This window comes from Chrysemys picta, chromosome 4 (genome assembly GCF_011386835.1).
Source record: "Chrysemys picta bellii isolate R12L10 chromosome 4, ASM1138683v2, whole genome shotgun sequence".
In the NCBI taxonomy this organism is placed as follows: Eukaryota; Metazoa; Chordata; order Testudines; family Emydidae; genus Chrysemys; species Chrysemys picta.
The window spans coordinates 63,734,223-63,760,663 of NC_088794.1; the positions used below are offsets into that span (position 1 = coordinate 63,734,223).

The 26,441-nt window shown below is 48.9% G+C and overlaps 1 protein-coding gene and 1 long non-coding RNA gene across 2 annotated transcripts in view; both read right to left on the bottom strand.

Moving 5' to 3' along the window:
* Window positions 1–8,007: 8,007 nt before the first annotated feature.
* Window positions 8,008–26,441, bottom strand: part of LOC101950113 (adenylate cyclase type 10-like) — a 62,369-nt gene continuing 43,935 nt past the window's right edge. Inside the window, exons 20-27 of the mRNA XM_065594075.1 lie at window positions 25,886–26,242; window positions 23,926–24,006; window positions 21,115–21,177; window positions 16,265–16,361; window positions 14,891–15,006; window positions 11,434–11,551; window positions 10,569–10,764; window positions 8,008–8,729 (exon numbers count right to left, since the gene is read on the bottom strand). Coding sequence (XP_065450147.1) covers window positions 8,589–8,729; window positions 10,569–10,764; window positions 11,434–11,551; window positions 14,891–15,006; window positions 16,265–16,361; window positions 21,115–21,177; window positions 23,926–24,006; window positions 25,886–26,242 — 1,169 coding nt within the window. The 3' untranslated portion in view covers window positions 8,008–8,588. The remainder of the gene's footprint in view (window positions 8,730–10,568; window positions 10,765–11,433; window positions 11,552–14,890; window positions 15,007–16,264; window positions 16,362–21,114; window positions 21,178–23,925; window positions 24,007–25,885; window positions 26,243–26,441) is intronic.
* On the bottom strand, window positions 16,461–20,246 carry LOC135983072 (uncharacterized). Its single transcript, XR_010600560.1, has 3 exons — window positions 20,091–20,246; window positions 17,419–17,575; window positions 16,461–16,649 (listed from the first exon to the last, which is right to left on the bottom strand). It is a non-coding gene; the product is annotated as an uncharacterized LOC135983072 (long non-coding RNA).

Here is a 26,441-nt window from a genome sequence, read left to right on the forward strand (position 1 = left end):
GCCCATTTTTATAAACTCAAGGTTGGATCTGTGGGAAGACTGTTTTCCCTTTAGGAGAAACACAATAGGAACAGGGATTTTTTGTTTAATTTGAAACATTGGATGAAACATAATTATTTAGTTATTGTTTTAACATTTGGCATTTTTACTGATTAAGCATATTTTAGCAAAGGCAATGTTATTTTGTTTATTTTGCTTTTTTTAGCTAATTACTATTTGCTAGGCCTTTGGTCTCCAGACCAAACTCTGGACTTTGGGTCTGAAAAAGACCTGGCACAATCCATATACCAGGTTGTTATATAAAATGCACATGAATTTTAACCCTTCATATCATTTTTTGTATTTAAAGTTATAAGTATTGGCTCTATACTGTCTGTATTTCAAACTTGTGCTATGCTTCTGGGTGACACCCCAGACAATTTGGCATCAGCTTGATGGCCCATTAAGGACCATCAGCTAGACAACTGACCCATTGAGAGAAGGCAGATACACCTAATGACTCAGCAAGGCATGCAGGGACATGCCTATGGAGAGAACTTAAGGCTTCCAAGCCATGTGCTGGGCAGCTTGTGTTTGAAACAAAGGAAGCACAGGCTGCCTGGCAAGAGACTATAAAATAGGGTTACCATATTTCCACAATCAAAAAAGAGGACACTGGGTGGGGGGGGGGGGAGCCCCGCTCTAGCCCTGCCTCTGCCCTGCCCCGCCCCATCCACTCCCTCCCACTTCCCACCCCCTGACTGCCCCCCTCAGAACCCTCAACCTCCCCGCTCCTTGTCCCCTGAGTGCCCCTCCTGGGACCCCTGCCACTAACTGCCCCCTAGGACCCCACCCCCTATCTAAGCCTCCCTGCTTCTTGTCCCCTGACTGCTTCCTCCTGAGAACCCCCCACCCTAACTGCCCCCCTAGGACCCTACCTGTCCCCTGACTGCCCCGACCCTTATCCACACCCCCACCCCATATTCACACCCCCGCCCCCAGACAGATCCCCAGGACTCCCATGCCCTATCCAACTGCTCCCCACCCCCTGACAGGACCCCCAGAACTCCTGACCCATCCAACCCCCTCTACTCCCTGCCTGCCTTGACCCCTCTCCACACCCCTGCCCCACTGACAGCCCCCCCAGAACCCCCGACCCATCTAACCCCCCCCCCGCTCCCTGTCCCCTGACTGCCCCCCTTCTCCAACTCCCCAGCCCCCTTACCGTGCCGCTCGGCTTAGAGCAAGGTGTCTGGCTCCGCCCCACCCCGCCCGAGCGGGAGGAGGGGGGGAGGGGCTCTGGCTGCCGCTGCTAGCCCCGCCGCCGCGTTCCCTCACAGGCGCACAGACCCGCCCCCAGCGCTGCCGGGCGGCGTGCTAAGGCTGCAGGGGATGGGGGGAGCCGGGAAGGGGCTTTGGTTACTGAGGCCCCAATGCGAGCAGCGCTCGGCTGCCCTATCAGCCGCTTTTCGCTCTTTAAATAGCCGACCGGGGGGGAAATCCCAGACATTTTTAGATTTTTAGAAATCCCCCCCGGACGGCTATTTAAAGAGCGAAAAGCCGGACATGTCCGGGGAAATCCGGACGTATGGTAGCCCTACTATAAAAGGCAGCTGCATCTTCTCCATTTTGTCTTCAAGCCTGCTTCTTATCTCTGGAGGAACTTCGCTACAAACTGAAGCTCTGCACTAAGGACTGAATGACCCATCCTAGCTGGGGATGTACTCAGAGACTTAACTTAAGCCAGCAGTTTATTCCATCACTGCTACAAGCCTGAACCAAGAACTTTGCCATTGCTGTATGTAATTGATTCTGTTTAACCAATTTTAGCTCTCATCTATATTTCTTTCTTTTTATGAATAAACCTTTAGATTTTAGATTCTAAAGGATTGGCAACAGCATGATTTGTGGTTAAAATCTAATTGGTATATTGACATGGGTCTGGGGCTTGGTCTTTTGGGATTGGGAGAACCTTTTTTCTTTTACTGAGGTATTGGTTTTCATAACCATTTGTCCCCATAAGGAGTGGTGCTGGTGGTGACACTGGGAAACTAGAGTGTCTGAGGGAATTGCTTGATGACTTCTGGTTAGCCAGTGGACTGAAACTGAAGTCCTCTCTGTTTGGCTGGTTTGGTGTACCTTAATAGTGAAGGAACCTCAGCCTTGGGCTGTGACTTCCCCGCTCTAAGCAATTTGTCCTGAATTGATACTCTCAGTAGTGTCCCGCCCATAGGCTGCATTGTTACAGTGGGTGGAGCGTTGTAGTGACTTTGTTGAAGAAAGTGCATTTTAGTCGTGAATGTTTAAAAAAAATTAAATTAGACTTTCTGTGACGTTGTGCAGTCTATATGGCTTTATAAAAACATGATAAGAAGTGAATATAATGTAACTGGAATATGCCTCATGCAAAAGGTCTCTTGTAAGGTATCATTACAAAGCTTATCTACTGTGTGTGATCATCCTATTTGTATAAATGTACCACTCTTGTATCTAAAACTAGAAATATAAAATATAAATCTGAGGGTCTATTGTAATTGTGTAAAGTGTGGGCCATTAATGGTGGTTTGGAATCTTGATGACTCCCATTAACCAGAACCATTGTCTGCAGATGGCTGTGTTTTACCTGTAAGTCTTTCTGTATATGTGTGTGCTGGCAAGTGGGTAATGAAGTCTTGCAGTGACATGTGATCATGTCACCTGAACTGGAATTCATCTTTAACCTGGTGCTTTTCCAGTGGGGGCGGAGGGAACCCAGAGGGCCAAAGGGTTCCCACCTATGCAAAAGATATATAAAGGGGTGGAACAGAACAAAGGGGGTGGTGGAGCCATCATGAAAAATCCAATAGGTACCACCTAAGCTGGAACAAGAGCTGTACCAGGGGAAAGAATTGTGCCCAGGCCTGGAAGGTGTCCAGTCTGAGGAACAAACTTACTGAAGCATCTCTAAGGGTGAGATTATCTGTATTTAGTTTGATTAGACATAGATTTGCACATTTTATTTTATTTTGCTTGGTGACTTACTTTGTTCTGTCTGTTACTACTTGGAACCACTTAAATCCTACTTTCTGTATTTAATAAAATCACTTTTTACTTAATACATACTCTGAGTTAATTAATAATACCTGGGGGAGCAAACAGCTGTGCATATCTCTCTATCAGTGTTATAGAGGGCGAACAATTTATGAGTTTACCCTGCATAAGCTTTATACAGGGTAAAACGGATTTATTTGGGTTTAGACCCCATTGGGAGTTGGGCATCGGAGTGCTAAAGACAAGCACACTTCTGTGAGCTGTTTTCAGGTAAACCTGCAGCTTTGGGGCAAGTAATTCAGACCCTGGGTTTGTGTTGGAGCAGATGGGAATGTCTGGCTCAGCAAGAGAGGGTGCTGGAGTCCTGAGCTGGCAGGGAAAACAGGGATAGAAGTAGTCTTGGCACATCGGTTGGCAGCTCTCAGGGGGAGTTCTGTGATCCAACCCATCACACTTTCCTTTTTGGGAATAGCACTAGATTCTGTTCCAGGTTATAAAGGAATAAATTACTATAATGAAGAGATACTGCAGAGTTTAATTAACAGTGAGGAAAAATGGTCTAAGCAAGCCACGGTGAGACATTAGAACTTACATTTACCAAAGGAAGAGATGAGCAAATACAGAGGGCTTTGCAGAGAGCAGGTGTTGTTATGTGTACCGTAGGAATATCATAAATGCTTACAAATTTGGGCAGTGCCGGCTAGAAAGGCTTACAAAGTGCTCCAGTTGGGCAGAACTACATGCAGCTCAGACATCGGGGATCTCAGGTTCTGGGAAAGGATTGTTAATATCCAATGCTGGCACCTGCAGGAAGTACTTGGTTTTATGGATCTCTGGAAAGTCTCTCTCTGTCATTCCTATTTCCCACTTGGGAAAATCTGGTGCGGCCTTCAGCCATAAGCCTTCCACGGGGCCTTTTGCAGTGAACCACCACTCCTAGGGAAACAAAAGGGAAACGAGATGCCAGAATGAGACTGGATCTTCAGAGACAGCATTTCCAAGATGGTCAGGAAGGGGAGGAGTCTGACAAGAGCCCCCTATTCTTGCTATCGATCGCTATCTATCCCACACTGCCCCACCAGCAAGCCAGGGAACAAACGGATTACGAAAGTTGCAATTTGACCCTTGGTTCCCAGCTGGCTTTGGGGAAGGAAGTAATCTGCATCACGCCTAAACCAGGCACAGATCTCTTCCCCTTCCATGCTGGCTCAGCACTGCTGGCTGGTGTGTTGGATTCCCTGCTCCTATGTAGGAAGGGAAGCAGGACCCCATTGAAACTACTCAGCTCCCCATGTTGTGACCCACAATACAGATAGCCCACACAGGGATGTTGAGGCCCCTTAAGCCCCCTTACTTACGTCCTTTTAGGGTGTAAGGTGAATGGTTTTCATTTGATGATTTACTCCTGCTTCACGCTACAGAGGCGCTATACTGGAAGTGTAAATATTGTAGTGACTTATCTTTCTACAAAAGACTTTATTGCAATAAAGCAGGCCAGCTGCCTTTTCAATGATGACACCAGAACAGAACCATCAAACCACAGAACTGTCCTCCAAGATGATAAAAATGCATCTTGCTAGGGGAATTGTTCTCTCAGTTTGCCACCGGGGTGGAATTTCACAGGCTAGGCTGGCAGAGCCTGTGGTTGGAAAGGCCGATTCCAAACTCAAGTCTTCCACATTTTGTATGGCAGAGTACTGTAAACAAGGAGCCAGAGAAGGATCTTACGCAGATGGTTAGAACTCTACCTGTGTCCATTTGGGTCTGGAAAAAGTTCTCAGACATCCATATTTCAAATCCCCTCTCTTCCTGGGGCATGTCCTTCTGATGAAAGTAGGTAGCCATGGTTTATATGCCATCCTAGCTGTAGATTTCCCATACTTTTTTCCCCCTTCACCTCCAACTGTGATTGGACCAAGCATATTTCTGGCCAATGTCTTTTTAAAAGGCCAATAGCAGGTGCTTCCTGGCCCCAAAGCTGTCAGCCTGTCTATTAGTATTATTTTTTATTTGTATTGCCTCATTGTGCTCGGTGCTGGACAAACAGAACAAAAAACCATCCCTGCCCCAAGGAGCTATCAATCTAAGACAAGAGTCAACAGGTGGATACAGACAGACGGGGAGCACAAGAAAACAGTGAGACAATATTGGTCAACATGGTAGACTGTGGTCTCAAAGCACTTGGCATCATGGCAAAGGAGAGTTTTAACTCCAGTGCCCACACTGGCCTTTGTTGTCTTGGTCCAAAACAGAACTGTGCACCCGGGGCCATGGTAGAAGGTCCTGTTAAGACAAACCAAGTAGTTTTGAGTTTGTGTCCATAGTAAGCCATCACACCTTTCTTAGCCTAATACTGTACTTTCAAGGGATGAGACAAATGTAGCCATTTTGCTTAACTTCTAAATTCCAAACTATACACCCCAGCCATTTGCTCCAATCAGCTCCCTGGGCAGGAGAAGAAAATAGGCTCTGTCAAGAAACGCAAGAGCTACATTAGAGCACTGACTTTGAGATATTTTCTGACATTACCTCACAAGAGTGGGCTAAAATTAGGTCAGAAACTAACACGGTCAATGGTAAAACTCTTCCAGTAAGAATGCTTGTCACTGTTATATGTCCATTGTTCCTGTGGTTGCCTTCACTTGTTCCATGTCCTGTCTATATGAGGAGTGTACCATGAAAGCGCATATTACTGTGCACTGATTTTCATGCATTGCAGGCATGCTACCATCTGGCAGTGTGTTCCAATTATACCAGCCTCTTTGCAGGTGCTTCAGGGCACATGGCCCAGCAGATACGTTGTCATGTAGGTGTCTTGGCCAGACTGCACTAGATCTTTAGTAATGCTCCTGTTTTTAAGTCTTTCTGCATTGCTGCTTGTGGGCCTTTTACATTTTTCTCTGCTTGTCTGACATCTGACAACAGCCAGCTGCTGTTCATCAGGGACTGGGCGTTTCTGTCCCTACTGGGAACAGTAGGCCAGGCAACCAGAAGGTGTGGGGTCAAGAAAGGGAAATTGGGGTGGGGACTGGGTGTGCTGGGACCTACGACCATGCAATGGAGGTGTAGGAAAGAAGGAGGGAAAGAGGGGAAGGGTGGCTTGTGCAGGGCTCTTACAAACACACTCAGGAGAACCTGGGAATGCATTCCCTTCCCAATCCAAATCAGACCCCATTGGTACATTTTCACAACTAAAAAGTAGCTTACCAGATCTGAATGGCATTTCTCCTGCTCTCCAGGTTGAACCTGCAGCTGTCTCAGGAAGCACTTCATCAGATTCCTCTTCCCCCTGGCATTCAGAGGCCTTCTCCTCTATTGCTCTCATAATGCAGTCTCCAGTACAGGGAATGTCCATCTCTGCCAGATGCTGGGAAATGCTATCATACTATACACCTTCCCTGATTGCTGTGATCATATGGTACCACAGGCTCTGGCCCTGTCTGTAAGGCAGTGAGCATGCTGATGTCGGTGCTGGCCAGCTGGCAGCCTGGTCGGATGATCCAATGAGGCATTGTAGAGATCAGATCACAAATCAATCACCGGAAGAAGCCTGCCACTGTGGAAGCACTGTGCAGCTAGGGGCCACCCACGTGTGCTGCATTGTTTGTACAAGTAGGTGGGTCCTGGTGAGGCTGACTCCTGGACAGTGGAATGCAGACAAGTGTCCAGACAGGCCACCTCTGCCGTATGGGATTGCACTGGGATGTCCATTTGCACTCTTTGGGCTAACACAACATTGCCCTCTGCTCACCATGACACTGACAATGACCGAGGCTCGACCTCAAAGCACAGGTGGGTCAGCACAGTCAATAGCATAATAGAAACCCAAGTGTGTGTGTAGACGTGGAGCATGTTACGGCCATGCTAGGGAGAAGATGCTATGTTAACCATGACAAGTTGGACCAAGCCATGATAGGCAGGCAGGTGTAGACAGACGCATGGACAACATGAAAAGGAGATTTAATTTTGCAAATATAAAGTTTGCGCTAGAGAGAAAACCACTGGCCCCTAAAAATGATGCTCCTCTAGATCTTCCATCAAAATGTTCTCCAAAGCACAAGTTCCAGGAGGCGCAGAGCAGGAAGCAATGTTATTTTGGAATGGTTGGGCGTGTACTAGAAATGGTCCCAAACCTGTTAAATGTTTTGAATGGGATTTTATGCTTCTTAAACCATAGCCCTGAGAACCGTCCAGTGACGTCAAGATAAGTGCTGTTCACACAATACTGAGTGAGACACTTGGGTTGAAATCTCAGGCTGCATCTCACTCCCCAGCTTGGCAGATGTGGGCTTGTCTACACTTACCGGGGGATCGACGCACGGCGATCGATGCATCAGTGATCAATTTCGCAGGTCAAGACCTGCTAAATGGACCACAGATTGCTTTCCCGTTGACTCCTATATGCCACCAGATCAAGTAAGGGGAGTCGATGGGAGAGCATCTCCTGTCGACATTGCGTAGTATAGACTTTGTGGTAAATAGATCTAAGCTACATCGACTTGAGTTACGCTATTCACGTAACTTAAATTGCGTAACTTAGATCGACTTTTCCCTGTAGCATAGACAAGGAGTACTGCAGAGTAACCCTGGCAAGAGCTGGGAGCCTATTTGTTGGGTTTTGTAAATAGTCACCACTGCAGGGTGAGCAGTAGCACAGTTAATGGAGTCCTTGAGAGATTCTGTTCCATTCTGTTGGAGGAGAGTTCTGATGATGTGGGTGGGTGTGGACGTACACAACAGGGTGAAGGATCAGGTGCTGCGCATGCTCCTCCCCAAGCCTTGTCCCCAAATGTCATGCCAGCCCCAGGCTGTCTGAGAATATACCACAAATGTTAGTGGAAGTTAGAAGTTAGGTGGGCTTGGGGTGTATGTCACAGTGGTGCGGCAGTTCCCCGCCCCTGTCAGGAAGGAGTTAAAGAGCTCCTCCAGCACAACCAGCCTCAAGCCAGTGCAGCTGTAAGCCTTGTCCAGCCTAGGTATGGGGCGGGGGGGGGGGGCTTAAAAAGGAGGATCCCAGCTCAGTTTGGGGCAGCACTCTGAAGGAGCAGGACTGCAGTGCCGCGGTCCCTGACTCCCAGAAGCAGGGGTTGCTGACTGGGGAAACAGCTAGAGAGCCTTGCCCACCCAGGCCCTGCAGAAAGGAGAAGGGCTGAAACTTTTGCCCTTTTTTGCTCTCTTTTTCTTTGACTTCCCAAACTGTTTGTTTGGGCTACTTTAATTCCCCCTACCCCTGGGCAAGGGGGCAGGGGCTATGAACAGCACTGGACTCTGCCACAGGAACAGGTCCCATCCTTTCCCCCAGGGGGTGCTAGGGAGGTACAGCCTACTGCAGGTACCCACCCGCTCCATCCAGGATTTCGATCATTTGCCCTCACAACACCGCCCCCCCACCCCTTGACTTTATCTATATTGCAGCCATTGACCTGCAGCCAGCTCCACTTTTTTCTAGGGAATCCTAAATCCCTTCCCAGAGACCAGCTCATCTGGTGCTCAAAGGAAAGAGCTTTCAGATTACCAGCTCTCGGGACTTACATTGCTGATCTCCAGCAGGATTTCTCCAGGAGGTTTCCATATGTGTGTCAGAGTTGGAATGCTTGGGATAGGTAGATTTGGCTCTGTTCTTCATTGCCCAACACCAGGAGGATATAGGCTTTCAGGTGGTAAACCCGAGGGTAACAGATAGGGCGTGTGGAGCATCGAGAGAGAACCTGGTCCAAGTCCTAACAAGAGAACAATTGAGATTCATGTCAGGATGACATCCCAGAGCTTTGAGATCCCTTTGCAGGAATACAGTATGGCCTGAGGAGAAGAGCCAGCTAGAAAGAAACAGGAAACCTGCAGAGAGATAGAAAGTAGCAGGGGTGAGATAAAAACCAGGAAGATTCAGACTGTATGAACTCGTCTTGATCATGCACTTAGGCAGCACTCACTAACTTGGCTTTGCAATAGTCTCTTATCCGACCTACAGGACAAATCCTCTTTGGGAATTGTGCCCTGTGTGTGGCTGATTTCTCTTCTACCTCCTGTCCAGAGGCCACTCTGAGAGGATCCTAAAGATATGTTTCTTGCAAAATGAGTGGGATGGGGATGAGGGGACATCTGTCACAGCCTTAATAGCATCTTTTTCTGCATCCTCACAATGTCCGAATAATCAGTCATGGTTCTCTCACCCCACAAATGTGCATCAATTACTGGCCCTGGAAACATATCGTTGAAGGGCTATGATAATGAAATACTGCTGTTTGATCAAGGGTTGCCCCCACTTTCTGAATCCTTCCACTAGCTTCCTGCCTCTTATTGCATCAAATTCAAGTTTCTCTGTCTCCCCTACAAACTCTATAATGTAGAAATAAACCTAGCTGCACAATGCAAAAATGTCAATGCCTTCTCCCCTCCTCCCCTGCACAGCTGGACACATACAAATATAGAACATCACTTTTGACCAGTTTCCATGTTCCATGCCAAAAATAGAAGTGTCTCTGTATGCTTTGGGGGCACTTCATTTTGTCTGGGGATTTCCCCTCCTCTCCATTGTAGTGTATTATGGGGAAAAAAGAGTTTTTGCAATTCTTGCCACCAATTTTGGGATGAATCAACTGGAAAGAAGCAAAATGATGATCAACTTTCCCCTCCACTTGTAATAGCTTTGCATTGGTTATTGCTCATGCGGAGTGTAGTGCAGCACTGAAGGGATTTCAAAACCAACCCACCACCTGAACAGCCATTAAAACAATCCCAGGGGCCCGAACAGGGAACTAGGCAATTCAAGGGAGGAGACCGAGGCTAGTAGAGCTGAGTAGATACACAGGGCTGGAGTGCTGCAGGTGTCAGGACCCTGGTATTGAATCCAAGTCCATTGGGTCCCTAAAAGGGATCCCCAGTGTCTGCGCCATGGCAGCATGCTGAACCACTACCCCTGACTGACGGCCTTGGTGCTAAAGACCTACAGCCCCACAACCCCTGATTGGCTGGACTGACAGCATTCTCACTAGGCACCTGGACTATATAAAGACCCCAACAGGAAGAGGAAGCTGTCTGAGCAGTAGGCCATTACTGCCTGGACCACGTTGCTGCCCTGCTGTTTTGCCTGACCTTGCCTTGCTGCTGTACTGTCTCACCTGACTCTGCCTTGCCTGACTGCACCTACCTATCTTGCCAACCCAAACCCTTCGATTGTATCTCCTGGCGACAGACCCCCCCCCCCCCCCCCCCGCGAGAACTCTAACCATTGCCCCGGACTGCCTGGAATACCAATTGTCCTCCCAGTTACCAGACCACCCACACACCACTAGACGACGACTCTGGACTCCCCTAGTCTGCCCATCCTGACCTATCATAATGCCCAGTGTCTGAAAGAGAGGCGTGCAGGGAAACGTGATAGATGGCTGCTCCCAGTGGGCCTGATTCAAAGCCCATTGAAAGACTCCCATTGACATCATGGGCTTTGGATCAGGCCCTCCATGTCTAGCAGCCATCAGGAGATATCCAGCCGCCATTTGCAGATGTATTGCATTTTACAGTCTTTCCACATAATGTGGACATCTCCTTCTCCCTCTCACCTTTAGCATCTTAGTACGAGTCTCCCGGACCAATTCAGGCCTTTCCTCAAGATGTTTCCGTAGCATAAGGATCTCACACTCCAAGAATCTACAGAATCCACTGGTAGCAAAGAATGAGGCGCTAGTTCTCCTCAGCAACCTTCTGGCCTTTTCAAAAGGCTCCTTGAAGTTGCCCCACTGCTGAAGTCTGGCAAACCTAGATCACCAAGAGACAGATCCACATAAGATTTGCTGTAGGAGATTGGACTATTGGACCAGCCAGTGGCACCGACCTATATATGGAAAACTCACGCTGCATCTAGCTACCTGCCCAGTGCTATACAATGGGCAGAGGAATTCTTCCTAATGCACGCAGCAAAGCATGAGATAGGATTACCACCAACTTAGCTTGTACTTTGGGGGCAGTGACTGTCTCGTTATTCTGTGTTCGTACAGCGCCGAGCACAGCAGGGTACTGGTTCATGACTAGGACTCCTAGGCACAAGGATGTTGATTATAATAATTTAATGCAAAATAAAGATGTTTTTACTGGACCTAAAATTATCCATCCGAGGTATGTGCCATGATGACAAAAACTTTTCAGCCCCCCCCCCCCAGCTAAGGTGGCCTTAAGGCTCATGAATACCCCATTCAGTCCTCTAGTAGAACTGGCCCAGTTCTGCCACCCTTACTCAGATTGAGAAGTACCTGATCCGCCAAGTAGTCACACTGATTTCAACAGGACTCATGGACGAAGGAGCTATTCAACGTGAGTACGGACGGCAGAATCCGGCCCAAAGTTTCTGAATTCCGACCCACCATATGGCAAAATAAAGAGTAAACCAGTAACACAGCAAAGCAATTTTGAGGAGACTTTGTATATTACCAAATGGCCACGGATGAATACAGCCCCAACATGATGCTGTTCTGAGTCATAAGGATGCAGTTTTTTTCATTGCGTTGTATGAATTCCAGGCACTCTTTAAATGACTTAAATGAAAATCCTGTAAAAGAAATTTGCATTAGAGAAGCTGTTTCCCCTTCTGGTGGGGGTGTATTTCCCTATTCCAAAACTACCATAAGTACAAAGATCGTCAAGAGGGATCTTGGAAGTAGCTGAATCACCTGGCATAAAAAATCCTCGGATCTCAATGAAAGTCTAAAAGAAATGTTGCAAGATTTGAGTTTTAACTGAGCTCCTTGGGGCTGTCACAGGCTCTGTATCAGTGGTCTCTAGTGCAAGGGGAGAAACCCCATACTGGGCAGAAAAAATGAAAGCCTCATCACCCAAGCATGTAGTCCACTTTAAACTGCCCATGTTTCTGTAACACCGACAGACTCCAATTGTCAGCAGCTGGGATCAAATCTGAGACCTGTGGAGCTTAGTGCACGAGCCTCTACTGCATGAGCTAAAAGCCATATGGCCGTTCGCTAAGGTTGTAGAGCAGACTCATACTCTCGCTCTAAGCGGTTTTGGTGCCACTAGATGGGACAGAACACCACACTCAGCAGCATAGGCGTGCGCATGGGGTGTGCCGGGTGTGCCCAGGCACACCCTAATGCAGGGGTGGGCAAATGGCCCCCCCCCCTTGCGGCAAGCCGCAGGGTCTGCGCTCCTGGGCCCCCTCCCCTGGAGCCATGCCGCTGCGCACGCAGCGCTTTGGGGGCCGAGGCTGTGCACTCCCGCAGGGCAGTGTTTGGCTCCGCGGGGAGGCTAGGAGCCTCATCTCATGTTAAGGGGTCTGGGGCCAGGGGGGTTGGATAAGGGGTGGGGGCAGTCAGGGGACAGGGTGGGTTGGATAGGGGGTGGGATCCTGGGGGGGTGGCTGGGGTTGGGGGAGGTCTCTGGAGGGGGCAGTCAGGGAGCAGGGCGGGTTGGATGGGGCATGGGAGTCCCGGGGTCTGTCAGGGGGCGGATAGGGGTCAGGGCAGTCAGGGGACAGGGAGTAAGGAGGGTCCTGGGGGGCAGTTAGGGTGGGGGGTCTATGGAGGGGGTGGTCAGGGGACAAGCAGCTGTGGGGGATTGGATGAGTCGGGAGTTCTGGGGGGGGGGCTGTTAGGAGGCAGGGGTGTGGAGAGGGGTTGGGGGAGGCAGGGAGCATGGTGGTTGCATGGGTTGGGATTTCTGGGGGTCCTGTCTGGGGGCGGGGAGCGGTTGGATAAGCATGGGAGTCCTGGGGGTCTGTCTGGGGGCGGGGGTGTGGCTAAGGGTCGGGGCAGTCAGGGGACAGGTAGGGGGTAGGGTCCTGGGGGGCAGTCAGGGGACAAGGAACAGGGAGGCTTAGATAGGGGGTGAGGTCCTGAGGGGCAGTTAGGGGCAGGGGTCCCAGGAGGGGGTAGTCAGGGGACAAGGAGCAGGGGGGGTTGGAGGTTCTGAGGGGGGAAGTCTGGGGGCGGGAAGTAGGAGGGAGTGGATGGGGGCAGGGTGGGGGTGGGGCTAGGACGGGGCTCACTGGGTGCACACCCTAATGAAATGGGCTGTGCATGCCCATGCTCAGGAGGTGTGTGAGTTACATTTGTTCTCCACAATGGATGCGATGCAGGGATGGGCAAAGCAATTCCTATGTTGTGGAGCAGCAGCAGTCCTTCCATAAGGAAGGTTGCCACTTGGGTCCCATTATCCATCCCTCTCTTTCTAAAAGGTGTTTTTGAAAGAGGACCTCCTTAAACTATAGAGCAAAAAGAGAGTTTCAAATTCTTCTTGCCACTTTTTTAGGGGAAAAAAACAGATAACCACAACCAAAAACCCAAAGAGAATTGGCTTCAGCAGATCACTGCCTTTGAGCACGATTGTGAGAGTAACCTACAATACGTTATTAAACATGTTTAACAGATACTCCAAGGAACAGACATTCCTACACTGGCTAGCTTGGTGTTGCATGTAAAAGGATTGCTGGAACCCTAGACTTTCACTGCAAGGAAAGTCTCTAGCCCTTTCCCATGCAGAAGTAGAGCTGACAGCATAGTCAGATCAGTAGAGAGGCTAGACTTGTCAAAGAAAAAGGTTTCCCACCGCCAATCAAAGGTTCACAAGGGAGTTCTCCCCTCTTGCAGACCTCAGGAAACCCACTGTAAGGTGGTGTGAAGTGACCACCTAATCTCCCAGCCAAGCCCCCTGTTCTCACCCAGTCCCCTCACTTTGTGGGCTTTCTGAAGTCTGTACGAAAGGTGCTGTGGTCCTGGAGACCTTAGGCCAGGTCTACAATTCAATGTTTTACCGGCCTAGTTAAGTCAGTTAGGGGAGTGATTTTTTTTAATGAGATAGCTGTGCCAGCCAAAGCCCTAGCACGTAGCAGCTATACTGGGCGGGGAAAGGACTTTTGCCAGTACAGTTTATGTCATTCACAAAACTGGTATAAGCTGTACCAGCAAAAGAATTTTTTTGCTGGTATAACAGCATCTCCATTAGCAGGGTTTTGCCAATTCAGCCATACTGATATAGTTATACTGGCAAAGGTTTTAAGTGTACGCAAGGCTTTAGATGTGCGGAGTGCCAGGGGGCTAAAAGGAGCAGGGTGACTGGGGTAGAGATGAGGAGAATTCCTCCATGCCGGCTGAGTGAAGTCTGCAGAACCCCAGTTAGCCTTGTTGGCCAACTTTACAACCTCCCACCTCCCAGTATAAGGCTCCAGATTTGTATGAGAATATCCCAAAAGCGTCAACGTTCACACAGATATCAACATCCCTTCATCGGAGCTACAACCAGGGCCGGCTCTGGCTTTTTTGCCGCCCCAGGCAAAAAAGCCGCCGGCCGCCCCCCCCCCCCCCCACGGGGGGGGGGGGGGAGGAGGGCAGCCAGAGCCCCCAGGGGGAGGGCGGCAGGAGCCTTGGGAGGAGGGCGGTGAGCCCCGGCGGGGGCTCCGCTCTTCCCCCGGCGGCCGGGGGGAGGGCAGCAGGAGCCCTGGGAGGAGGGCGGTGAGCCCCGGTGGGGGCTCCGCTCTCCCCCCGGCGGCCAGAGCGCAGGGAGCAGGGCGGCGAGCCCCAGCCAGGGCTCGCCGCTCTCCCCCCGGCGGCCGGGGGGGAGGGCACCGGGGGGAGGTCCGCGAGCCCGGCCGTGGCCCCGCTCTCCCCGGGGGCCGGAGCGCCGCGCCGCCCCCCTCCAGGTGCCTCCCCAAGCACGAGCTTGGTGGGCTGGTGCCTGGAGCCGGCCCTGGCTACAACCCCTTTTCTGTTAAATCTTTTAGCTCTCTTCTTTAAAAGCATATCAATTGCAGTTTAACCACAAACGAGATGCCAGAATGGCGCCACCGTTTTCTGGCAGTGTTGACATGGCAACCGTCCCTGTCCAGGAGTGTCTTTGCAAAGCACGCCTTTATCTGTTGTCTTCATTACCCAGTACTTACCAGCATAAAGCAAGAGTTCTAAACAGTAAGAAAAGAAACAAGCCATCCCAATGATTGTCTCCTCCACAACAGCCAACTGCTCCAGCCAGCTCAGTACTTGCACACAGTCTTGGTACCTAGACATCATGGAGAATTATTGCACGACTCATTTTATTCTGAGGTGTTTCTCCCCTATCCCTTTATTTCCTTTCCTCTTTCCATGTCTCATTCTCTATCCTCCCATCCATCATTCCACTCATATATCTATCCTATTTTTCTCTCCAAGGATCTTTGGTCAACGAGCTTATGGAGAAGGGCTTCAAGGATGCCTGACAAGACACTGAGTGGATAGAGACGTTCCACTGTGGTCCTTCCCAGGTGCGCAAAGTATCCCTATGTGCATATAAGTGTCTGCAAGGTCCACTGTGGATAGCTAATTGCCTTTCCAGCTGGTCATTGACAAGGAAAAGCACCAGGAGCAGTGCATATAGAAGCCAGGTGGCCAACCTACTACTACAGACAAACATGCCCCAGCAGAAGGAACAGTTGTGAGAACAAGTGTGTTCAGGAAGCCACTGTGGCTCAGAGAGAGTTCTTATAGACTGATGTCTAATAAGAGACAGACCAGTCTTTTAATCTGCCAGGGGTGGGAGGAAATAAGGCTGCCACATGACTCCAGTTGACACTTCTGAGCCATGTGACAGAGGTACCTGCATCCCAAGTATGGGGATCCAAACTGCCTCCTCATGAGGAAGAAATTCACTTCAGAAGAAAAGTACCAGCCAACCAAAGCAAAAAGCCAAACTTAGCCTGTCCATACTTCCTCACTTCCTGGCTCTATAGACCAGGGAGGTCCTTGGTCGCCCTCATAATGTGCCTCCCACCTCTTTCTGTCAAGGGCACATTGTTATCATCCATAGTAATTCACATTAAGAGCTGTTAGGTATGGCTCAGTATTATCCCTCCATCTCCTCCTTGGTCAGCCATGAGGTCAGACACCATAAATAGGGCCCTGTGTAAATCACATTTTTGTGGAGGACATGGAAATCGAGAAAATGCCCCCAAATGGTGATCTTTTACATATTTTTCCTTACAATTGACTAAATGTACTTATCAAATTCATTCCTTGCAAACTGTCGGGAATTTTCTTTAAAAAAAATAAATTTGATTTATACAGGGCCTTAAACATGATGTCCTTCCTAGAGACACTTCCTAGAGACACTAGTCTGTCTTCTGTCATTGTAACCACATGCCTTGCCCACTGAAGTCATTGGGATTTCTTTATATTTACTATACTTGTGTCTCCATCGACCTCCCACAGTTCCCTGTTAGATTTCTTCTCCATACACCATTCTCCTTAGCCCATCCATATGGGAACATAAATTTGCATCATACCTGGTGCTCAGAAAGAGAGCTTTGAAGAGCATGCAGAGAACCAGATAGTCCAGCTTCGGTTTCTTCAGGCGCACACACATTTCATGGGCTCGATAGCCTGTGGAGAAAACAAATGTATTAAGTGTCTCTCCCTTAATACTGACACCTTCTCTTCACAGTTTACGAGGAAAGCAGACTTACCTAATTGAATAGATAAGGGCAGGTTACCCAAGCAGAGCTTCATAGAGGCCAATGACTGTGCTAATTTAACTGTTGTTAATAGCCCTCCTCCGATAACCCGGAGGTGAGAGCTACGTTGGATGGCCATCAGCTCATATTTCATCCATTTATCTTCGTTACCCATCATCTGGCAGCAGAGTGAGAATTCCGAATAGGATGAAATGATCTAAAATGTTCAAAACAAGAAAAAACAAGAGCCTGAAACTGTTGACTGAATAGTTATCTGGTATAGGCTCAAAAGGGACACATGGATGAACCAGAAACCCCCACATTTCTTTGTTCCTTTTTCTTTTACAACACTGACCATTAAAAAAAATTAGGATTATTAATATTAATGTTTATTATGCTCATGTCTAAAGGCTCCAGTCAGGATTCCCCCCCTGTGCTAGGTGTTGTACAGACACAGAATATAAACTAGTGTACATGAAATTAGCAATAGTTTAAAAATCAGAACCAACCTAAACTGTTACAATAAAAAAAATGAAACTGAACCTCAGATCAACTCTTTTGGGAGGCTTAAAAAGCTCAGTGAACTTTAATTGTTTGTCATTTCACCACATCTCTGCCTCCCTAGTTCTTACCAGAGGCAGAAGTGCTGCAACATGACAAGGAAGACCATGGCATGTTTTACCAGCCAAGACAGAAAGAAGCAAGGCATGCTGGAAATCTGACAAGAAAGCTGGTTTTCCATGAGATTTCCAGCCCCAGACGCTTAGACAGTGTGAATGAGGTTCAGAAAAACATCAGAACATTGGGATGATTATCCAAAGCAAGCTTTTACAGGTCAACCCATTGTTTGTTGAAATCGGACATCTGCTCCATTAACAGTCAGGACTCTTCAATCCCCTTTGGGCAGGGTGTGTCCTGTCACCACAGTTACTTCCTCTTCTTTGGGGGCAGGAGGAGAGGGTTCCCAGTGGCGAAGGTGGACCCACCTGGCTCTCATCCTCTGATTCCTCTGCTGAGTTCACCTTCATGAGTGCTGCCAGGTGACAGAACTTCTTGCTGTTTGTAGCAGTGTCCAGGCTGAAAAGTTGCCACAATAAGGAAAGGCAGTGGCCCTGCTGGTACAGGAAAGCTAATTTCTTCTCCCTGTCACACAAGAGACACATCTTTAGCCAGAGCAGATCACAGCAGCACAAAGATCTCACTATTACTACTAATTAAACAGAGAGCAGCAGTGGGAGGAGGAGGGATCCTGAACTGGACATTTCTTCCTCCTCCTAGGAGAGGAGGCATGGAGGATTCCAGGGGCAGGAAAGGGGAAAGGAAGAAGTAGCAATCGGATGATGGGGTACCAGTTGGGGGAGGGTCAGTCAACCGAGGGGTGGCATTGTGGGGGAGGTGGATGTAGCAGCAGGGAGGTTGAGGGTACCTGTGGGCATTGGGAAGGACGGGAGACATCTGCTCCCCCACTTTGGCTGGCTGCAGAAGGGAGCAGCACAGAAGAACCTGAGGCTGCTTTATGCAGCAATGCTGAGAACCCTCCCCCTTCCCTGGCCACTACAGATCAGCTTTTAGGCTCCAGCCAGGGGGGATTAGCAATTGTAGCCCTGTGCCAGCAGGGGTTGCTCTGTCAGCAGAGGGGAGCAGGAGGGGCTTGGCCAGGGCATGAGGGAGCACCATTGGTTGGGTCAGACGCTTCTCCCCCACTATCCCGCAAGCATGGGGGGCACAGTTATGGGGAGCATCACAGGGGATAGCTGTGAGGGGGATATGGGGAAAGCCATGCTGTCAACTCTCATGATAGATGGCATTTTTCCTAAAGCCCCAGCTCCTGGAGTCATGGGATCACAGGAGAACCTTGGCTGCCATTTATTATTTCAAAAGAACAAGGTTCATGTTGTGAAGAAAAGCTTGAGAGACTGGTGATCTTCGGGGAAGGAAAGAGAAGCCGGAAGGGCTGGGAGAGAGGAAAGAGACTGGAGTGGGAGGCTGTTTGGGGCAGAGAGAACAAGAGGGCTATTGGGGAGTCTGGACGGATTTCACATGGAGAGAAGCCTGGAGCGGGAGGAGGGTGAAAACTCAGCTCACCATCTGGAGATTGCTGCAGTGTAGGCTGGGAGCCTGCCACTGGGGACACTGTAGGGGGAGGCCAAAGTAGATGTTGGTGTTTTATTGAGGGGTATCGGATGAAAGGCAGTTGTGCTAGGACATTTTGGTGATCCAGGAAGGAGGGTTACTTCGTGGCAGAGAATTACTCTGTCCATCTCCCCCACCAGTGGCTGTAAGAGGTGAATGTAATGGGGGGAAGGGGGGAGTTGCGGCAGCAGGAAGGGGGTTCCAGCAGAGATGGGGAAGAAGGTGAGCAGAGGAGGAGGGTGGCAGCAGCAGGGGAATATGATGAGGTACGTTGGGGATTCCTGGGGGAGAGGTGAGACAGCCTGACTCCCCCCTGGTGCCTCAACCCAAACTCCGTCATCCCACCCCTCAGGGCCTCACCTACCGCTCCTGGAATCCAGCCTTTTCCTGCTCACTTTTTTCCCCACTCCTGAAATCCCCCTGCTGGACTGTCCATCACTTCTACCTGTCCTCACTACCTCACCTTCACCCCCAAGCACCCCATCTTCAGGCTCCCCTTCTCCCCTCCTACCTTAACCCTTCACCTCTGCACTTCCTCCTTTCCACTGCCTTAACCCTCACCGCCTGGTACCCCGGGCTGCCTCACTGACCTCTGCCACCAACCCCTCCCCTGCTGTTCCACCACTGCCTCCCTCCACTGGGGTCCCTCATCTCCCCCAGCTTCCCCCTCCACAGCACCTCCCCCATTATGCACCCCACTCTGATATCTCCCCTTCCTGGGTACCTCCAGCCCCTCATGCTGATACCCCCACCGCCTCATCTCTCTCTCTCTGCTTGAATCCCCAGCAACACTATCCTGCACGGCCCAAAGGGTCTCTCCATAACACCAGATGCTTTTCCTTGCTCCCTCTGCCCCCGTTGGCCCCAAAGCCCATGGCTCCCAAAAGAGCTTTTCCTAATCTCAGGTGCCCCTTCACCTAGGACATCCCCGAACCACTAAGATGATGACTTCTTGCTCCACAACCTAAAAGAATGCTCGTAAACACATTACGCAGCCATGCAGTAGAATACATTCTGTTAAAGCATTGGCACTGTTCAAGTAGATTGTTTATAGTGCAAATAAAAACCTTAAAACTTGTTTACATATGTTGCACCCATTTTTATCACAAACGGGTAAATTGAAGCACTGTTCCCAGACTGAAATATGAGCATTCCCATGACGAGGCTGGTTAGCAAGGACAGGCCAACATTTGGAAATAATGCCTTCAGCAGTAGCAGGGAGTATAAAAATATTCTCAAAAGCAAATGCATTTCTTTGCAATCGATTCCTGTTTTCCAAAATAAATGCCTTGCTTTAAAGTACTGTACCATTGGGAATGCACATATCTGTAATTCCCTCTTCCCTACAGTGTGTAAACACCATTTTTTAAAACCCCCACTCTTCACATGCTTAATTTGAAGCATGCAAGTTACATGCTTCATATTAAGCATGTGCTTAAGTGTTTGCAGGATCGAGGTCTAAATGACAACCAGAGACTAAAGTAAAATCCACCCAACTTGGTTTTACTCCAGTTCTACTTCCTACCCTTTACTGCGACTATACAAGAATTGCTGCTTCTTCTGGTGATACGTGTGCTTTGACTCTTCCATCAGCGTCTTAAAAAAGACTCCAATCTAGGTCAATGGGAATCTTCTGTTTAATAAAATCAAAGCCTTCCTGATGAATTCCTTTGCCAAATTCATTTGGCCCATGTTATAACAGACCTGCAGAGGGGAAGCGAGAGTGAGACAAAGACCGTTTGTTATCAGTCAACTGGGCCGCAGCTCTGTGCGGATTGGGCCACAAGCAGCCCGCGGGCCGCAGGTTGAGAACCACTGGGTGGGTTTTTTGCCCAAACCTGTTAGTCCATAATGCGCTTCATCAAACTGTTAAAGGTTCTTTTCAGTGCAGCATTTTAGGTTTTGGCTACACTAGCACTTTTGTTGGCAAAACTTTTGTTGGTCGGGGTGTGTGTGAAAAACCACACCCCGACTGACATAAGTTTCACCATCAAAAGCGTCGGTGTGGACAGGGCTATGTTGGTGGGACAGCATCTCCTGCCGACATAGCTACCGCTGCTTGTTGGGGGTGGTTTAATTATGCAGATGGAAGAGCTCTCTCCCCCCAGCATAGAGCGGCTATACGGGAGACCTTACAGCAGTGCAGCTGCAGCGGTACAGATGTGCTGCTGTAAGGTCCCTAGTGTAGACATAGCCTTAGTTAGTCAGAGGGAAGGGGGAGAAATTCAGTTTCCTCTAGTCACCAATTTTTGTTTGTTGCTTTCTTTTAAACAGTATTTTTCACTCCTGAATTTTTCAGGCTAATATATGATGCTGAGGAGGCAAATTTTGCTCTCCGTTACAAAGATGCAACCCCCATTGAAATCAGTGGAAGTCCTATATCTAATAAAGCTGTGATTTGAGCTAGACAAGCACAGTTCTGTTTGGATTAGAAGCTGTTATAGTCAAGCATGAATTTGGTCTTTAATTTCTCACTGCTGCACTGACTGAGTCTAAAAAAGAACCCATGGCTCGTCTGTTACATTCCAGGAAGATAAGCTTGAATTTACCTTTCTCAATGTCTTGTGGAAGTAATAACTCTAACTTCTTGGAGAAAGTAGAGGTAGTGATGTCTGAAATTCAGAGAACAAGGGAGAAGACATATCTAAGAGTGCTTGCTGCACACATCCTTTGTTCAAGACAAATGGTTCTCATACATGCTGCCTACATAGAGAAGAATCTTTACTGGCATTGGGGATCATGAAAATTTCAGGAGATGGTTGCCTGGACACAGAGATCCTAGTCAAGGGTGCACCTGCTCAACATGAAAAAGAATCAAAGAATAAAGTTCCTCTGAAAAGCAACCTTAGAGTCATCACCTGCCTTTGCTTATTGGAAAGAGAGTGTGATGAACTTTCATCGTGACCCCACCTGCAGTCTGCAGCTGAGAAAGAGAGTGCTGCCTCCATGAAAGTGGCTACCATCCCAATAGACTTGCCATTGGACATTAGCCATTTTCTGTTGTACTCTTTTGTACATGACGACTTGAATGCTCCCTTCATTTCCTTCTGTAAAAGGACCACAACCAGCATAGTATGACTGTCTTTTGTATGACATATTAAACTCAGGTACTGACCATTCATGGTCATGAAAGATTTCATAGCACTTTTCTCAAAAGTTAGAGGTGGCAACCGTGATGTCCTGACCTAATTTCTTTGTGGAAATGTACATTCGGCTTCATAAACACTTTTTGGAGTGTCATTTGAAATGGTTATTCCTTCCCTCCTACTCCTTATGTTGCTGACACAGAGTAGTTGCAGTACTCCACCCCAGAGATGGCTGCATTTCTTGGTGGGTGAGTAATCCATGTTTAAATAAACTGTAAAACATGACGCCATTGAAAGACACTGTATAAATACTGTAGGAAGTTTTACTGTATTTTCAGTGCCCTGTTTGGCCCTATTTTATTACCACAATAAGCGTAATGCCCCTACTCCATTTGTTACATTCTTAGATCTGGTGCGATGAACAGCTCAGTGGTGTAAGGGAGAATATATAGAGAGAGGTTTAATTATTATCACAAAACACCACCACACACGGTAGCTTTAATCCACCTAACTCCTCTTTTCATTAAGAACTAAATGTCCAGTTCTTTCGCAGAATCTGTGCAAAGCTGTACGTTCTCATAAATTAACATAGTAGGTCAAATTCACTTTAGTCCAACTCCACTGAAGTAGGCTTACTCTTCTCTTAAATTATTTGCAATAGGTTTGGTACATATTGCACATATTTTCCTACTCGTACTGTGAACAGCAGCATTCTTTCGAGAGAGCCAATGTTTCAACATTCAGACTGCCTGAACTGAAGCAGGCTGAAAGGAATGACCCAAACTGGAACTTGATCAGAACACCTGGGCTTGGATCCTTCTTCTTGCCTCACTTGCCGTAGGATCTTACAGAGCTCAAATTTACATTTCATCTGAACAATGGGAAGTCTCCAGCCGGGCAGCAATCCCTAGCACCATGGTAGGGCACTGGTTCAGTACTGACTCAGGGGACTAGGCCTCAAAGGTATTTAGGCACCGAGCTTCCATTGAAATCAATGGGAGTTAGATGCCTAAATACCTTTGAGGGGCTGGGCCACAGTCAATTCCTCCCTGCAGGGCCGGCTCCAGGCACCAGCCGAGTAAGCTTGTGCTTAGGGTGACCAGATGTCCCGATTTTATAGGGACAGTCCCGATTTTTGGGTCTTTTTCTTAGATAGGCTCCTATTACCCCCCACCCCCTGTCCCGATTTTTCACACTTGCTGTCTGGTCACCCTACGAGTCGTGCTTGGGGCGGCAGATTGTACGAGGCGGCAATCCACCCAATCCTAGAGCGGCACGGCCGCTTTTTGTTGTTGTTGTCGTTCCGCTCCGGCCGCCCCCTCCCCCCTGGGGCACATCTGCAGTGCTGGGAGTTCCCCTGCACCCTGGCAGGTTTTTTTTTTTTTTTTGCTTTGCCATTTTTTGCTGCCCCGTTTGTTTTCTTTTGTTTGTTTGTTTTTGTTTTTGTTTTTGCTTGGGGCACCAAAAAAGCCTGTGAGGGGGCTTTCTCCCCATCACCTGCAAGGCAAGGGAAAGAACCCCAATTAGTCATACTCCACACTTGGGAGTGATTAACTAATTGCCTCGTGGCCAGAGGAAGCAGAGAAAGACATTTTAAGTAGACTGAGGGTGCTCAGGTGGGGACAGACTACAGTGGACACCGGTTTCTGATGGAGCAAAGCCCTAGCAGCAGGTTTAACAGACAGGAAGCACCAGAGGAAGAACTCTACAGGAGTGGGTTAGGCCTCTGCAGGAGAAGTCCTGAGGCAGGGCCAGCAAGGGAACTACAGTGGACCCTGAGGCTGCAGAAGAGGTATTAGTTTGAAGATCTGATTGGACTTTCATTTGGACTTCTTCATGTTATCCCTGAAAGGGGTTTAAATTTCCATGTGCCTTGGTCAGATGGCCATGCCACAGCGTACCCAGAAGGGGCGAAGAGGAAGCCTGAGAAAGGCCATTGAAGGGCAGGGAGTGAGCCGAGTAGGTGAGGCCAGAGACAAGGACCCTGTGCAAGGCAGCATGAGGGGTGCCCACTAGGTGAGTATGTGCTACTAGTACTACACTGCCCCTGAATCCTTCTCCACTCTCCATACCAATACTTTACCTGCCTCTTTCATTTTCTTTTTTGTGCTCTGTCTCATACCTTCACCCATACTATTTCACTCAATCTCTCCCCCTCTCAGCCACTTCCTTTTTCACCCCTCTTTCTCTCCGCAGCTCCCTGGGTTTGAGTGTGGTGGTCTTGCCTCGTTCCCTCCAGGTTACTGTGAGTTCTGTATCTGATGGGACGTTTACCTTCACTTGTCATCTGGACACTTTCAGGGGAGCACGTGCTGCTTAGGGAAGCCTCGGCTGTCACAGCTTTTCTCTCCATCCCTGCCAAATCGGAGAGAGAAACACATATTAATAAAGAGCTGTAGAACAACTTCTCATCACTATCCGCATGGCAGTGGCCAGCGGAAGCTAGTGAGCCATTGTGCTAGGTGCTATACTGACACAGACTACAAAGATGTTCCCTCTCCAAAAGCACTTAAAATCTAAACATTTAAAAGACAAAACTCTAAAGGTTAAGTTCTTACTGGCCGTGAAAAACGCATCACGGGCCGTGAAATCCCTTCTTCCCCATGAAATCTGGTCTTCTGTATAGTATAGGGTAAAAGTACACCAATTTTACAGGGGAGACCAACGTTTCTCAAAGTAGAGGTCCCAACCCAAAAGAGGACTGTGTGGGGGGGTCACAGTATTGCCACCCTTACTTCTGCCCTGCCTTCAGAGCTGAGTGGTCGAAGAGCAGCAGCTGCTGGCCAGGTTCCCAGCTCTGAAGGCATCACCCCATCAGCAGCAGCGCAGAAGTAAGGGTGGCAATACCAAACCCCCCCTACAATAACCTTGTGACCCCTCCACTCCCCCTTTTGGGTCAGGACACTTGCAGTTACCACACCATGAAATTTCAGATTTAAATATCTGAAATCATGAAATTTATGATTTTTAAAATCCCATGATCGTGAAATTGACCAAAATGGGACCGTGAATTTGGTAGGGCCCTACCTGTGGGGGTTACACAGCCAGTGCCCGTTGTGCTCTGTGGAACAACTATTATTTGCATTGCCATAGTGTCCAGGAGACCCAGCCACAGATCAGGACCCCCCTGTGCTAGGGGCTGTACAAGCACAGAACAAAAGGTCCCTGCCTCAACGAGCTTGCAGTGGACCAAATTCTGCAGCAGAACTCCCAAATTCCACCAACAGGGTGAATTCCTTGGAAAATTCTATGGCTGCTGAAACAGTCCACAGGGTCCTGATTGAGATGAATGGGACAGATCACACCTCTCTCAGCCATTTTTCCTCAAAGCCATTGTTTCAGGCTCTCTGCAGACTCAGGTAGGTGACACTGCATCTGTTTCCATTTTCTCCATCATCAGAAAGCCTATAAACATATCTGTTCCAACAGGAAAATTCAGATTATGAAGAACAGTTCTGGGGCAAGGACTCAGTTCCCCAGCAAACCCCTCAGCCATGGAATTGTGGAATACCCTAGACCCTGTGTCTAGCTGTAGCTGAAGGCAGAATTTGGGCCAGCCCAGGTTCCGCCTTCACATATTACCAGCCCAGCTAACATAGCCTCCTTCCCTGCACACAGTCCTTCCACTCCACACCTCTGCCTGCTTCTCACGACTCCTTCACAGCCCCACGCTGCCCCCACCACAGTCCTTGACGTTCCCCTACCCTTCAGCTCCTGACACCAGACCTAAAGGATGAGCAGAAATGTGAGGGGGCATGGAAAGGTTACAGCATATGTGGGGGTTGAGGGGTAGAGAGTGGGGATATAAGAAAAACTAAGGGGATTGGGAGAGCCTGGAAAGGGGGCCAGGATGCCTCTCCAGATAGATTTCCCCTAGGGTGGGAGAGGATACAAAGCAAACAGGGCTACTGGAAGTGAAGGAGAAGAGAGCAAGGGACTTGGCAAAGGTGTCTGGTGCATCCAACCAGCTGAGAGCAGAAGATGCCCAGAGGTACACTTGGTCACACCCACTAGGCCCCATGTCTCAGAGAACGCGGAAGCGCAATACACTCCCGTGCAGTATTGGGACGCAGAGCTGCGTTGAGGACTGTGCAGTCAGTGCATTGCCTGCATAGCCCCAGTCTCTGCAGCAGCGAGCAAAGGCCTGTGTGTAAGATTCTGCCCCCTCCCGACAGCATGGTCCCTTGCGGAGCCCAGTCTGGGGAGTGCTGTGGAAACAAGGGCTTCCATTTACCTTCAAATGAAGGACCCTTAAGCCTTTTCAGGGTTGTGCAAACGATCAGTGAGGCTGCTTCGCTGAATGGGTATTCCTGGTGCTGCTCAGAAATGTTTTCCTGAGACTCGATGCTCTCCAGCATCATTTCCACGGCGTGGCGGTGAAATGAAATGAAGTCCCCTTCTCCGCAGCATCTGCATTTGTGAGCCTGCCCTTCTAGATAGCTCGCACACTTGAGATATAAGGCTTTCTTCTGGCTCTTCAGCCAGCACTCGTAGGCCGCTTCCTGCAGCATTGGCATGCAAAACGCCATGACGCCGCATTGTATCACCAGCTGCTCTTGCTTGATTTGGTTATAAACAGAAGAGCGGATATCTGAAAGATAATGTGGATTTATCCATCCCCTCTCAGCAAGGCCAGCATTTGAGCACACAAGGCTCTGTTTCTGCTGCAGCCACTGATGCAACTGTCCACACTAAAGGTGTAACACGGCCCTGGGGGGGTGGGTCATTGGTGGTCGGGATCAAACCTAGGACCACCAGATCTGAAGGCATGACACATTACTGCCTGAGCT